The following is a 13197-nucleotide window of genomic DNA, read 5'->3' as shown; positions in this document are numbered from 1 at the left end:
AAAGAGAGAGTTATGATAAAAACGGAGCCATTAAGACATTACAGGGAATGAGAAGTTAGGAGGTGGTCAGACACCAGAATAATTATCTGTAACAAAAAACCGAAGAAAAAAGAAGCTATTACAGTTGAATCTTGAGCTCTCTGGCAGTGAAGGCAAGAAAGGAGCCTGATGACCCCTTTGCTGACACTTCATACTTCTCAGCACTGAATATTCTAGAGGAGTGGGATGAGAAGTAACAGACTGGCCAGTGCACTTTCCACAGGCCTTCCACTGTACTGAGACACTTACCTGATAATATGGATGCAACGGCTGCAATGATGAAGGACACAATGACACCGGGTCCTGCCATTTCCTTAGCCACCAGACCAGACACCACGTACATCCCCGTGCCCACGCAGCTGCCAACGCCAAGTGAGATGAGGTCCATGGTGGTGAGCACCTGAGCTAGCTTGGTGCCATGGGCTGTGGTGGCCCCAGTTCCCTCCAGCATGGACTCCACTGGTTTGGTGCGCAAGATCCTGGAGTGCATGGCGTACCAGGCGGCTCCCCACTGCACCCGCCGGGGGTCCAGGGAGGCAAGGAAGCCACTCATCCTGCGTGATAGGGTTTCGGTGAAGGTCAATTGACGAAAGAGGGTCTGTGGGAACCTTAGTGGGTGCTTCTGGAACTCATCTAGTGAGTAGGGATCTCCTTTTTAGGAAAGGTCCAGAGGGACCCAAAGCAGCCTTCTCCTGGGCATGAATGTCTGCAGGAAAAACACAGGAAAGAAGAAGATGAGACTAAGCAGGGACAAACGATCACTTGGAGACATTGGTTGGAGGTCGATATACTGAACCGTTTAAATAGGTCTGTCTTGTGTACTCACAGTGCGGGAGAGTTGTATTCTCCTGTGTGTTACCTCAGGTCCTAAATAACAGTCTGTCATTTGCACTCTGTCCCTGAGTCATTCTGAAGAAGATGGTCTGAGTCAGGGCTCTGCCACTTACTGCTGAGGGACCTTAGGGAAGTCACCCTTCTTCCCTGTGCTTCAGTTTCAACTGTATAATGGAGTTAAGAAAACCTTCCACCTAGTGTTGATGTGAAGATTAGATTAGTATCTAAAAAGAGCCTAAGACAAGGCCTGGCACATGGAAAATGCTCACCTGGCCTGGCTCTGCCAAGATTTACCTTGCTGCTTCTCCTTGGTAGACCTGGTCTGTGATTTTTGGACATATTCTTTGGGGGAAGAAACATCCTCATTTTTTAAATACAAAGATGTAAAATTAGATTTGTGACTTCTAAGGGGGACAATTCCACCCCATAGTGTTGTTTTGGAACTTTGCTCTCAAATAAAATAAAAAGTGTCTTGAGCCTTTTTTTGCTCTCAAAGATTGAAGAAGAGGACGTGTTCTTGGCTTTGGTGGGTGAGCCCCAGAGATGCTAACTGGGTGGGAAGGTGTCATCCAGTTTTCCATGGATCTTGCAGACATTCTTGTAGGTGAAAATTCTGCTCATGATAATTTGAACCCAAATGCTAATAGTTTTATGTATAAACACATGGGGTTTTCAGGGATGGTTTTAATATACATTGACTTTTCCAGGAATCCAACTATAGAGTAAATGGAAGGATGATTGTAAATTCTTTGGTTTGGAATCAAAAAGGAATTCTTCACTGCTTCAGGAACTCAAGGCCCCCTCTCAACACCACGCATGGATCTCCCATGCAGCACACCTGTGACTGCCTGCCTGCCCTTTGGAAGCAGCACACGGACAGTGACTCTGTATACAGTGAAAGCATCTGACAGCTCTCTGGGTGCCCGCCTGAGTCTTTCCATACTCAAGTATGTTCTATACAGGTAGATTATTCATGCATTCTGCTTCAGGGTATTAAAAGGGGGTGGTCTAACAAAGCCTTTATTACAGAAAAGAGGTGCTGGTCTTCATAGAGCTGAGAACTATTATATTAGATGATTTCCCAAGTTTTGACAAGTTAGAGAATGCTGAGATGATATGAAGCTACTTTCTTTGGAAACCAGAAGTTTTATACAGTTCTATAAAGACCTGCTCAGGTATAGCGGAACATTAATTCCAACTATGGTGCTGACCAGCCTAGGACATTCACATTTACAAGAAGTACCAGCCCATGTAATCTACCAATATTATTAATTAATACTACTTAATGCTTAATGTAACATTTGTCTGCTTTTAAAGGCTTTACAAACACAACCTAATTAGAATAATCAGACAACATGAGGCAGTTTGGTTTACAGGGGTTGGGCAATGGACCTACTGGTTTGATTTCTTCCTAATTTTGATAGTGTTATTTCATGCTGTGTTTTAATTCTTACACCTTAAATATCAGTACATGTGGATAGTGCCATTGTATATGGCAGAGTTAGCAGTCTAGAGTGTCCGCAGTCTCTTTTCTCTCTCCTTTCCTTTCCTTTTCTTCTCCTTCCCTCGCTTCCATCTTTCCTTTCTTCCTTCTTTCCTTCCTTCCTTCCTTCCTTCCTTTCTAAGATTTTGAGATTTTTCAGAAAATGTATCACATATATACCAGAGAGTCTGTAAGAACAATTGTTTTGCTTGAGCTCTTGTGAGAAATAATGTATATATCTATTTAATTTCGACTCAGCCAGCATATACCAAGTATCTGTTATGTGCCAGGCGTGGTCTTAGATTTGGGGTACAAAGACACGGTTCTTGCTCGCATGGAGCTTTCAATCTAGAATGCGAGGTGATGAACACCTAAATCACAAGGCAAGGACTAGGTATGTTTTTGTTTTTTCCCGAAAAGGTTATTTTTTAGGGGTGCCTGGGTGACTTAGTCAGTTAAGCATCTGCTTTTGGCTCAGGTCATGATCCCAGGGTCTTGGGATCAAGCCTCATGTTGTGGCAGGGGTGTCTCAGCTCAGCAGGGAGTCTGCTTCTCCCTCTCCCTGCTCCTGCTACTCCCCCTGCTTATGCTCTTTCCCTCTCTCTGTCAAATAAATAAATAAAATATTTTAAGAAGCTTATGTTTTATTGTTTTTCTTATTATAAAGCCATACGATGTCTACCGCAGAAAAATCAGACAACGTAAACAGTGCTGTTCAGAGAGGAAAGAATATAACACAATATGCAGGATGATAAATAAAATCTGATCATTCTAGGGAGACATGACGGGCAAATCAGATGTTGAATTGTGTACCCCCCAAATTCGTATGTTGAAGTCTTAATCCCCAGGGTCTCAGAATGTGCCCTCATTTGGAAATAGTTGTTACAGATGTAATTAGTTAAAATGAGGTCTTCTGGAATAGGGTGGGCACTTACTCTGACAGGTGTCCTTGTGAAAAGAAGACATTTGGACACAGAATGAGGTGTGAAGATGAAAGCAGAGGCCAGGCTGATGCATCTAAAGGCCAAGGAACACCAAGGGCTGCCAGCAAACCCCCAGAGGCTGGGAGAGCGCCGCGGAGCACACCTTTTGTCACCCTGCTGCACCGTCATCGCAGACTTCCAGTCTCCGGAACAGGGAGACAATACATATCCGGTTTTCAGATGCGCAGTTTGGGGTGCTTGGTTATAGCGGCCCTCACAAGCTAACCGCAGTTGTGAAGGGGTGAGAGAGGGTCTATGAGGCCATGGATTGGCATAGGCCCCTGAGTGACGGGGAGTCAGTTGTGCCAGCTGTCAGGAGAGAGCGGTCCTGCGCCGTGGTCCCAGTGCGAGAGCGGGTGTGACCCGTTCCTGGGACTGAATGAAGCTGGGGCGTGGTGAGGAGGAGGACTCCAGTGTCTTGTCAGAGCTTTACGTGTGCCAGCTAATTTAATCCTCACGACAAATCTGCCTTTAGAGGGGAGGCCGGGAGAGGTCCAGTAACAACTCCGGAGTCGAGGAGCCCATAGTGCTAGCCCTTGGCCCTGGGACACCTGCTTGAGAACTCATGTCCTTCCTCCTGGCCCTCTCACCTGAGTTACAGCGTCAGCCTGCAGAGGGCTTCGGAGTTAAGACAGGGCTTGCGTCACTCTGAGCACAGCGAGAAGTGCTGGAGGTTTTATTCAAGTGAGTGACATGATATGATTTACGTTTTAAAAGGCTCCTGTAGTGAAAAGAAGGGCCATATGTACCCAATGTTCATAGCTGCAATGTCCACAATAGCCAAACTGCGGAAAGAGCCAAGATGCCCTTCAACAGACGAATGGATAAAGAAGATGTGGTCCATATACACAGTGGAGTATTATACCTCCATCAGAAAGGATGAATACCCAACTTTTGTATCAACATGGACGGGACTGGAGGAGATTATGCTGAGTGAAATAAGTCAAGCAGATAGAGTCAAGTATCATATGGTTTCACTTATTTGTGGAGCATAAGGAGTAACACAGAGGACATTGGGAGATGGAGAGGAGAAGTTGGAGGGGGAGACAAACCTTAAGAGACTGTGGACTCTGAGAAACAAACTGAGGATTTTCGGGGGGGGGGAGTTGGGGGGTTGGATGAGCCTGGTGGTGGGTATTAAGGAGGGCATGTATTGCAAGGAGCACTGGGTGTGGTACATAAGCAATGAATTTTGGAACACTACATCAAAAACTAATGATGCATTTCATGGTGACTTACGTAACACAATAAATAAAAATTAAAAAAAAAAAAAGTCTCCTCTTAGTGTCTGTGAGGTTAACCGAAGAATCATGTGCTAATGATAAGTTAGTTCCAAGATGGAGTAAAAAGGTGCATGAGGAATGGCCTGGCCTCTGAGGAGACAGACCAGCCAACGGAGAACCATCACCAGAGCAGTTACACAGCAGCCTGTGCACAAGGACAAGGGACATGGGGGGATGGGGACAACCATCTGGAGGCCAGGTACAGCTTCACGGGTCACCTGTGTCAGAAATGAGGAGAGTGGGCCCATGTCTGGGCAGGGCAGAAGACTTAATGTTGGCTTTCTGAAGGATCGTTACAGAGTTTTCTGATCTCCTGATCCCTTTGCAGTGGTTCCCTGAAGTCTAGAATTGCCCGGGGTTCTTCTAGAAACACTGCCGCCTGGCTCCCACCCCAGAAATTCGTTCAGCCGGCCTGAGGTGTGGTCTGGAGATGGGCATTCTGTAAGGCTCCCCTGGTTGGTTCTAGCAAGGCCCAGTTGGGTCCACATGCCACCAGGGAAGACTAAAGTGGTGGGTGTGGAAAACCAGGACTTTCCTGTGATGACGGATTTTATGTGCTACGGGATGCCCAGATAGCTGGTGAAACATTTCTGGATGTATCTGTGATAGGGTTTCTGGAGGAGATCAGCCTTTGACTCTGTAAACCAAGGAAAGAAGGTCCTCCTTCCTCATGTAGGTGGGCATCTCTCGATCCTCTGAGGGCCAGACTAGAACAGATAGGCAGAGGAAGGGTGAGCTCACTGTCTTTGCAGGAGCTGACACTCAGTTTCGATTCTCGTGCATTGGTGCTCCTGGTCCTTGAGCTTTTGGATGCAGAGTGGGGTATATATGATTGGCCCCTCCACCCTGATTCTTGGGTCTTCAGACTCAGATTTAATTACGCTTTTCTGGGTCTCCAGCTTGACGACAGCAGACTATGGGACTTCTCGGCCTCTGTAACATGGGAACCAGTTCCTGTAATAAATCCAGATTTTCATATGTATCTGTAGATGTCCTAGTTCTGTTTCTCTGGAGAACCCTAATACATTGTCATTTCCCACATGGGGCCACAAGTCAGACAGGTACATCCTGTTTCTCTGTTCGGGCAGGTAGCTGGGCCTCTTGGCAGCTGTCTCCTGCAAGTAGTGACTACGGATGCTGTTGGTCTGGAGACACCCTCTGGGATACTTGTCTGAGCAGCCTTCCTCAGAAACTGTCGCATGGACACTGAGAAATGAACCAGGCTTGTTAGGGAGGTGACCGCTTTTATTTGATAGGTAATCATAAGCATGGTGAAAACACAGAGAAGCAACGGGAACACAGGTTGGGGGTAGTGAGCGTTCCTTCCTGGGCTCTCTTTCCTCTGTGTAATTCCTCTGAGTGTTCGCTTTATTGATGCAAACAGGGACTTGGGGCATTTTCTTTCTCGGTTGGAAATTTACTGGAGAGAACAAAATGTACGAGAAAACATGCTTCTAAGTGACTATTGACAATTTCCATATTCATTACTCTTAGATTATGTTAATCAAAGATAGTTTTGGAAGCTCTCCGCTGTTGTCTTTCCAAGATGAGCAACAAATGTGTGTTGTGCTTTCTCTAGCACTTTTATTCAGGTTTCTCAAAATACTTCACAGCGATAACTAAGAAAGGCTTACAGGGCCTCTGGGAGGGGAGAGTCATCATTGTGGTGTTTGCTGGTGTGCTTGAGGGTTCAGCGGAGTCCCAAGTCTAATGATGGTAAAAGCAGGTTTGTGTTGGGATGAAAATAATCATGGCTTAGAAGTTCACTGAATGGGGCACCTGAGTGGCTCAGTGGGTTAAGCCTCTGCCTTTGGCTCAGGTCATGATCTCAGGGTCCTGGGATTGGGCCCCACATTGGGCTCTCTGCTCAGCGGGGAGCCTGCTTTCCCCCTTTCTCTGCCTGCCTCTCTGCCTACTTGTGATCTGTCTCTCTCTGTGTCAAATAAATTAATAAAATCTTCAAAAAAAGAAGTTCACTGAATAGGTAGGATTATCGAATTAGGTTGGAGCCTGACTTTGGAAGTGAGGAGAGGAAGGAAATGAAGGCTAACAAAACAGTCAACAGCCAAACATCGTTCTGGCTTGATTTTGTAAATACACCAAGGGATTACAAAAATCCCTCCGTGACATCCCCTGAGAATAGCTATCCAGCCTTTGCTGGAACATCTGGAGCAGCAGGGAACATGGGCTGATGGAAGCAGCCCCTTCACCCGCCCCTGACGTGGGGGGTCAGGATTGCTGCAAAATTCTTTTAATCAGTGTCCCCTGGCAAAACGAGGTTACTGTTCGACTAAAAGGTGCCTGGTTTGATGAGCCCCACCTGGAGGATCTGGAGGAGCCCTCTGAGGCCTGTCCCACTCCTGTATCCTGGGATCTGGAGATAACCCTCCTCCCCAATAGCCTCCTACTTCTCCTCTGGGCTGAGCTTCTGGCTCCTAGTTAATAACATAAATTCAGGAGTTGAGTTCTCTGGGTTCTCTGGGTTTGAGTGCTAGCTCTGCCCTTACTAGCTAAGTGTTTTTGCATGGAGCCTTTCTGTGCTTCAGTTTTGCCATCTGTAAAATGGGATAATAATGGTACTAGCTCATCGGCTGTGGCAAGGAGCAGAGGAGTTCACGAGTGTGAAGATTTTAGCACAGTGCCTCACACAGTGTGAGGGCCTGAGAGCCCTAGCTGGCATCACCCTGCTCCCTGACCAGGTCTTTCTGTCCCCTACTGCTGACACCCCCTCCCACTGCTTTCACCTCCCTAGGGAGTTTTCGGAGGACTTTTGGCCTGCAGCCCAGACCTCACCCAGAGCTTTTCTCTACCGAAACTCCCTTGGGTTTCCTCTGGCTGCTGACCTTCCCACCAAGGATTTGTGCTTCCCTTTCTCATGCTTGTAAAGAATGGTTTTCTCCTTTCCTATGTTTCACTATCAAAATGGGCTTCCTAGCAGATTTGCTTGGGCCTTTGGGTGTTACATCTCTTCTCATTCTTTTATGCCCTTGACTTTTCTCTGAAAGATACACACACACCATGAGGTGGCTAGGACATGATGTGTTCACCTACAGTCATCACTCTGTCCCTGAAAACATGCTCCACTTCTGACCTTTATCTCCATCCCTTACTGCAGCCAGAGTCTCTGATGGTGGAACTTCTGCTGAGGTCCTCTTTTCTGTTGCTCTTCTGTTCCTTCCAAGCTTACCAGATATGGCTCTCTGTTTGCACCCTGACTGTGGATACACTTGCCTGTCAGTCACTGTAATGGTATGCTGGGTGTCTGATCCCAGGGTCTTCCCTAACAGAACATCCTAGTAAATGGAATTGACATCTGTGTCCGGGTAGCTTTCTCCTGTCGTCCCCAGTTTTGCTCTCTGTATCTATACAGATTAGGGTTAATCTGCTTACAGGAAACTTCTTCAGGGTTTCGAAGACAACTAACATATCTCTTGGGACTTTTAGCCTCTCCAGACTAAACATCTTCAATTTCTTCAGTGATCAGCAGTGTCTCACATGGTACAGCTTCTAAATCAGTCACATTTTGATTTATACTTCTTGGGCAGGCTGCAGTGTATCATTGCTGACATTTTGGGACCATGGCAAAGCAGTAAGGAAGATGTTTTTGATCAGTCTAGCGCTGTGTGTGTCTTAAGTTACACAATGCTGGTCCCTGACAAATCAACTCAGAGATACTGTCGACCTCAAAAGTAGGGTTCCTGACTTTAGATTACTAATCTTCCCAGTTAGTCTTTGTGAAATGCTGGATTGATCGAACCCACTTCAAGTATCTTGTGGTCACCTACCGTATAACTTAACAACATGCTACCCCATTTATACTGTATGTGGAGCCTGAGGCCAGCTGGCTTTTTTTGCTTAGAATGTTTCTAAAGAGGGGTCTGGATCTATGACAGTTGAGTAGCTAAGCAAAAATGCTGTTTCCATTCAGCTTCCTTTTCAAATACTGTTGTTTCTTTTTCTGTTTCTAAAATGTTATTGAGTGCATTAATCAGCTTTTGCTGCCATAGCAAATGACATCAAATTTCAATACGTTACAAAAACGACATTTATCTCTTGCTATGACTCTACTCCGGGCTGTGGATTGACTTCAAGGTTTTTCCTCACAGTGGACGGCGAGTCTCTGCATGTCTTCTCAGACATGAGATTCAGGCTAAAGGAGCAATCCCTAGCTAACACAGGCTGTTGATTTGTGGCACAGGCCAAGAAGAGGGTCTAGTGGAAATGTATGATGCTTATTCTGCTTTTGGCTAGAGCAGGAACTCCATGGATTTCCTATGGGTTAAGGTGAGGCACATGACCAAGCTCAGAGTTAATGTGGTGGGATGTAGAGTGCTGTCATTGAAGACAGGTTAAATCAGATGGCAAAGTGTGAGGTCGTATACTTTTCTTATAAAGGAAGATATGAAAAGCTGTGACAGTAATATAACTTCTCTCACTATGTACTACTATGTACTAGGCAAAGCAACTGCATTGAAAATTTTTTTTGAGGCTAGTTTTTCTGGAATGCGTAGAAGTCCATCTGTCTGGTATATAAACTTAGGGACTCTGATTTGCTCATTTCTGTACTTCCACAATTAATTCTGTAAAGGTATGAATATCGATTTCCTTTAATGACCAGTACAAATCCAAAATTCATCAGCTTTTGAGAGACACCAAGCACAACAAAACAATGGGAAGTCATTCTAACCTTGAATGCTAGATACATATATATGTATATATAATTATTTATTTAACCTTATGAAGATAATTTATTTTTACCTGGTCTAGGACATTTCTGATTTTAAAATTTCCCATTCTTCTTCTTTGTTTGTCAAAAGAGAATATTATCTATGTACATATTTGGCAGAAACTGTTGTGAAAACACTCTAAGGGGAATGACTGGCATCTACTTAGTGGGAAAACTAAGGAGAAGCACTAAGATACCACATCTTTCCTCCAACACCCCAGTCAGAGAGGATCTCACAGCCTCATGTCACCTTCCACTCTTCCCTCCTACCGATCTCAGGTCCAGGGGCTCTGGTCTCTGGGCAGGATCCTGTGTTACTTATTGTACATATGGCAATATGAACAAAACCAGAGCCCAGGAAAATGCAAAACTCTGCACTATTCAAATTCTGTTGGGTGAACACTTCTTTCAGAAGGGACAAATCACACAAGAAAATCAGCTAATTTCTCCATGCCATTAGAAAAGATTTAAGAAATTGCATTAAATTAATCATTGCCAAAAGTATTTAATGAGTTTCTACTATGCACTTAGCTCAATGGTAGCTGTCATGGCCATAAAAGAAACTACTACAAGGCACAGAATATCAGGAATGGGGCTTGAGCCTCTATCTTCAAAGGCAGCTGCACAGCATCTTCTCTCCTCTCCTCCTGACCCCTCTAATAAGGATCCATGTGATTACATCAGCCCATTCATTTAATAGGAGTAATATCCCCACCTCAAGATCCTTAATTTGATCACCTCCACAGGATCCCCTTTATCATGTAAAGGAACCTAGTCACAGGTTTTAGAGATTAGGTGTTGACATCTCTGGAGGGGTCATTCTTTAGCCCACACGCCTTTTTTCAAACTCTTTACATATATCTTTTCATAGGCCCATACTGTGGCATACTTTCACCTCTTTCTTCTTTTTCTGAAAATACTTGGCTCAGGCTTTCTCTGTACTCTCTCTCCAGAGTTCCATATGTATATATATATGCATATATTACCAACTAAAACTTAACCCAAACTATATTTGCCTACTGTTCCTTTAGGAATACCCTCGGGAGATCCTGGATATCAACCTTTTGTCTGTACTGTCATTTGCAAATATCTTCTTCCATTCCATGGGTTGCCTCTTTGTTTTTTTGACTGTTTCTTTTGCTGTGCAGAAGCTTTTGATTTTGATGAAGTCCCGAAAGTTTATTTTCGCTTTTGTTTCCTTTGCCTTTGGAGACATATCTTGAAAGAATTTGCTGTGGCTGATATCGAAGAGATTACTGCCTATGTTCTCCTCTAGGATTCTGATGGATTCCTGTCTCACATTGAGGTCTTTTATCATTTTGAGTTTATCTTTGTGTACGGTGTAAGAGAATGGTCGAGTTTCATTCTTCTACATATAGCTGCCCAGTTTTCCCAGCACCATTTATTGAAGAGACTGTCTTTTTTCCACTGTATATTTTTTCCTGCTTTGTCGAAGATTATTTGCCCATAGAGTTGAGGGTCCATATCTGGCCTCTCTACTCTGTTCCACTAGTCTATTTGTGCATTTTTATGCCAGTACCATGCTGTCTTGGTGACCACAGCTTTGTAATAAAGCTTGAAATCAGGTAACGTGCTGCCCTCAGTTTTATTTTTGTTTTTCAAGGGTGATATCCAGGATCTATAATGAACTCCTCAAATTCAACACACACAAAACAGGCAATCATATAAAAAAAATGGGCAGAAGATATGAACAGAGACTTCTCCAATGAAGACATACAAATGGCTACCAGACACATGAAAAAATGTTCATCATCACTAGCCCTCAGGGAGATTCAAATTAAAACCACATTGAGATATCACCTTACACCAGTTAGAATGGCCAAAATTTACAAGACAGGAAACAACATATGTTGGAGGGGATGTGGAGAAAGGGGAACCCTCTTACACTGTTGGTGGGAATGCAGGTTGGTGCAGCCTCTTTGGAGAACAGTGTGGAGATTCCTCAAGAAATTAAAAATAGAACTTCCCTATGACCCTGCAATTGCACTCCTGGGTATTTACTCCAAAGATACAGATGTAGTGAAAAGAAGGGCCATCTGTACCCCAATGTTTATAGCAGCAATGGCCATGGTCGCCAAACTATGGAAAGAACCAAGATGCCCTTCAACGGATGAATGGATAAGGAAGATGTGGTCCATATATACTATGGAGTATTATGCCTCCATCAGAAAGGATGAATACCCAACTTTTGTAGCAACATGGACAGGACTGGAAGAGTTTATGCTGAGTGAAATAAGTCAAGCAGAGAGAGTCAATTATCCTATGGTTTCACTTATTTGTGGAGCATAACAAATAGCATGGAGGACATGGGGAGTTAGAGAGGAGAAGGGAGTTGGGGGAAATTGGAAGGGGGAGGTGAATCATGAGAGACAATAGACTCTGAAAAACAATCTGAGGGGTTTGAAGTGGCCGGGGGGTGTGGGAGGTTGGGGTACCAGGTGGTGGGTATTATAGAGGGCATGGACTGCATGGAGCACTGGGTGTGGTGAAAAAATAATGAATATTGTTATGCTGAAAATAAATAAATTTAATTAAAAAAAAAAAGAATACCCTCGGTAGAGTAATTTACTCAGTTACTTTCAGCTACTTTTTGATGGGCAGTTCTGGTGACTGAGCACTGAAGGGACATACCCAAGACCACGCACCAGGTAATGTGGTGATGTGGGTCTCCCTTCCTCCACCCTGGGCCTTCCCTACTGCTCCGCATTTAAGAAGCTAATAATACACCATATGTTAATTAATTGAATTTAAATAAAATTAAGTTAAATTAAAAAAAAAAAAAAGAAGGTGATTGGAGCTACCTGTATTTTCTTTGTATGATATCACTCCCATGCCAGGCTTGGGATGATCCCCAAGGAAAATAAGCAGAACTCTACCTGGTGGCTTGGCCTCACTGGGCATTTCCTCCCCCCAGTTTGGAGAAGCATGGCTCTTACAGGAATCTTCCAAATGCTGTTATTCACAAGAAAACCAGCTAGCTTCCCCAGGGTTGCTCAGGAAAATCCTTCAGTAGGTGCATCCCTGCAGCTGCTCTCCCCAGAGAGGCTAAATACAAATCCACAACTGCATAACCAACTTTGTGCCTTTGGGGGTGGAGCTCATATTTGAAACTGTTTAGTTTTCTTCATTCACTGTGTCTTAACAGATACCCAGGACTCTTTTGTACTGTGGATTCAGTATCCAGAGACCAGTCACCTGTTTCTCTGAGTTTCCATCCGCTGTCCCCAAAGGAAATTTCTACTCTTCTAAAGAGTCTGCATTTTAAATCAGATCATTTCAAGTGGACCGTTCAAGTTTTGATAATGGCCATTTTTATGTAATACAGCCATAAACAGACAAGTGCACAGACTCTTAATTTTAATCGATGTAGGTCATTTTCCATGCTCCATGAACTTCCAGCTCTGAACAAAGCCTGCCTCCACATACCCGGCCCCACTCTCCTCTTTGTGTGTACTGTTCTCAATACACACCATCTGCTTCAATGGGCTTGGAGCATGTCAGTAAATGTCTGGCAGCATGTGGGCAAGATGCAGGAACAGAAGGAGGAAGAAGATGGCCCTGTTCCACCAGGAGCTCCTACCTGCCAAGGAAGTGACCAGCGAGTGTGATACAGTATGTCTCCCCACTGATTACAATGACTTCATTTCTTAGCCTTTCTTTTTGCTGTTTTTTTCACCTTTCCCCCGCAGCCCTCCACATTTTCCTGTTCTTTTGAAACCCAACTTGTCCTCCATCTGCCATTAAATGTGTGTTAACCATTTGGGCCTCCTCTTCTCTGATTTCCTACGGAGCCCCCAAGTCCACATGTATTTTTCAATTGCCTTGCAC

General features: G+C 44.4%; 1 protein-coding gene across 2 annotated transcripts in view; it reads right to left on the bottom strand.

Annotated features, from left to right (window-relative positions):
- The window catches only part of SLC7A14 (solute carrier family 7 member 14), a 117149-nt gene that overhangs the window by 56276 nt on the left and 47676 nt on the right, over nucleotides 1-13197 (bottom strand). For both annotated transcript variants that reach the window (XM_059163491.1, XM_059163490.1), the window contains exon 2: nucleotides 289-745. In XM_059163491.1, the coding sequence (XP_059019474.1) occupies nucleotides 289-592 (304 nt within the window). In that variant the 5' untranslated portion in view covers nucleotides 593-745. The remainder of the gene's footprint in view (nucleotides 1-288; nucleotides 746-13197) is intronic.

This window comes from Mustela lutreola, chromosome 2 (genome assembly GCF_030435805.1).
Source record: "Mustela lutreola isolate mMusLut2 chromosome 2, mMusLut2.pri, whole genome shotgun sequence".
In the NCBI taxonomy this organism is placed as follows: Eukaryota; Metazoa; Chordata; class Mammalia; order Carnivora; family Mustelidae; genus Mustela; species Mustela lutreola.
The sequence above is the reverse complement of the archived record's forward strand: the minus strand, read 5'-3'. Positions and strand labels throughout refer to the sequence as shown.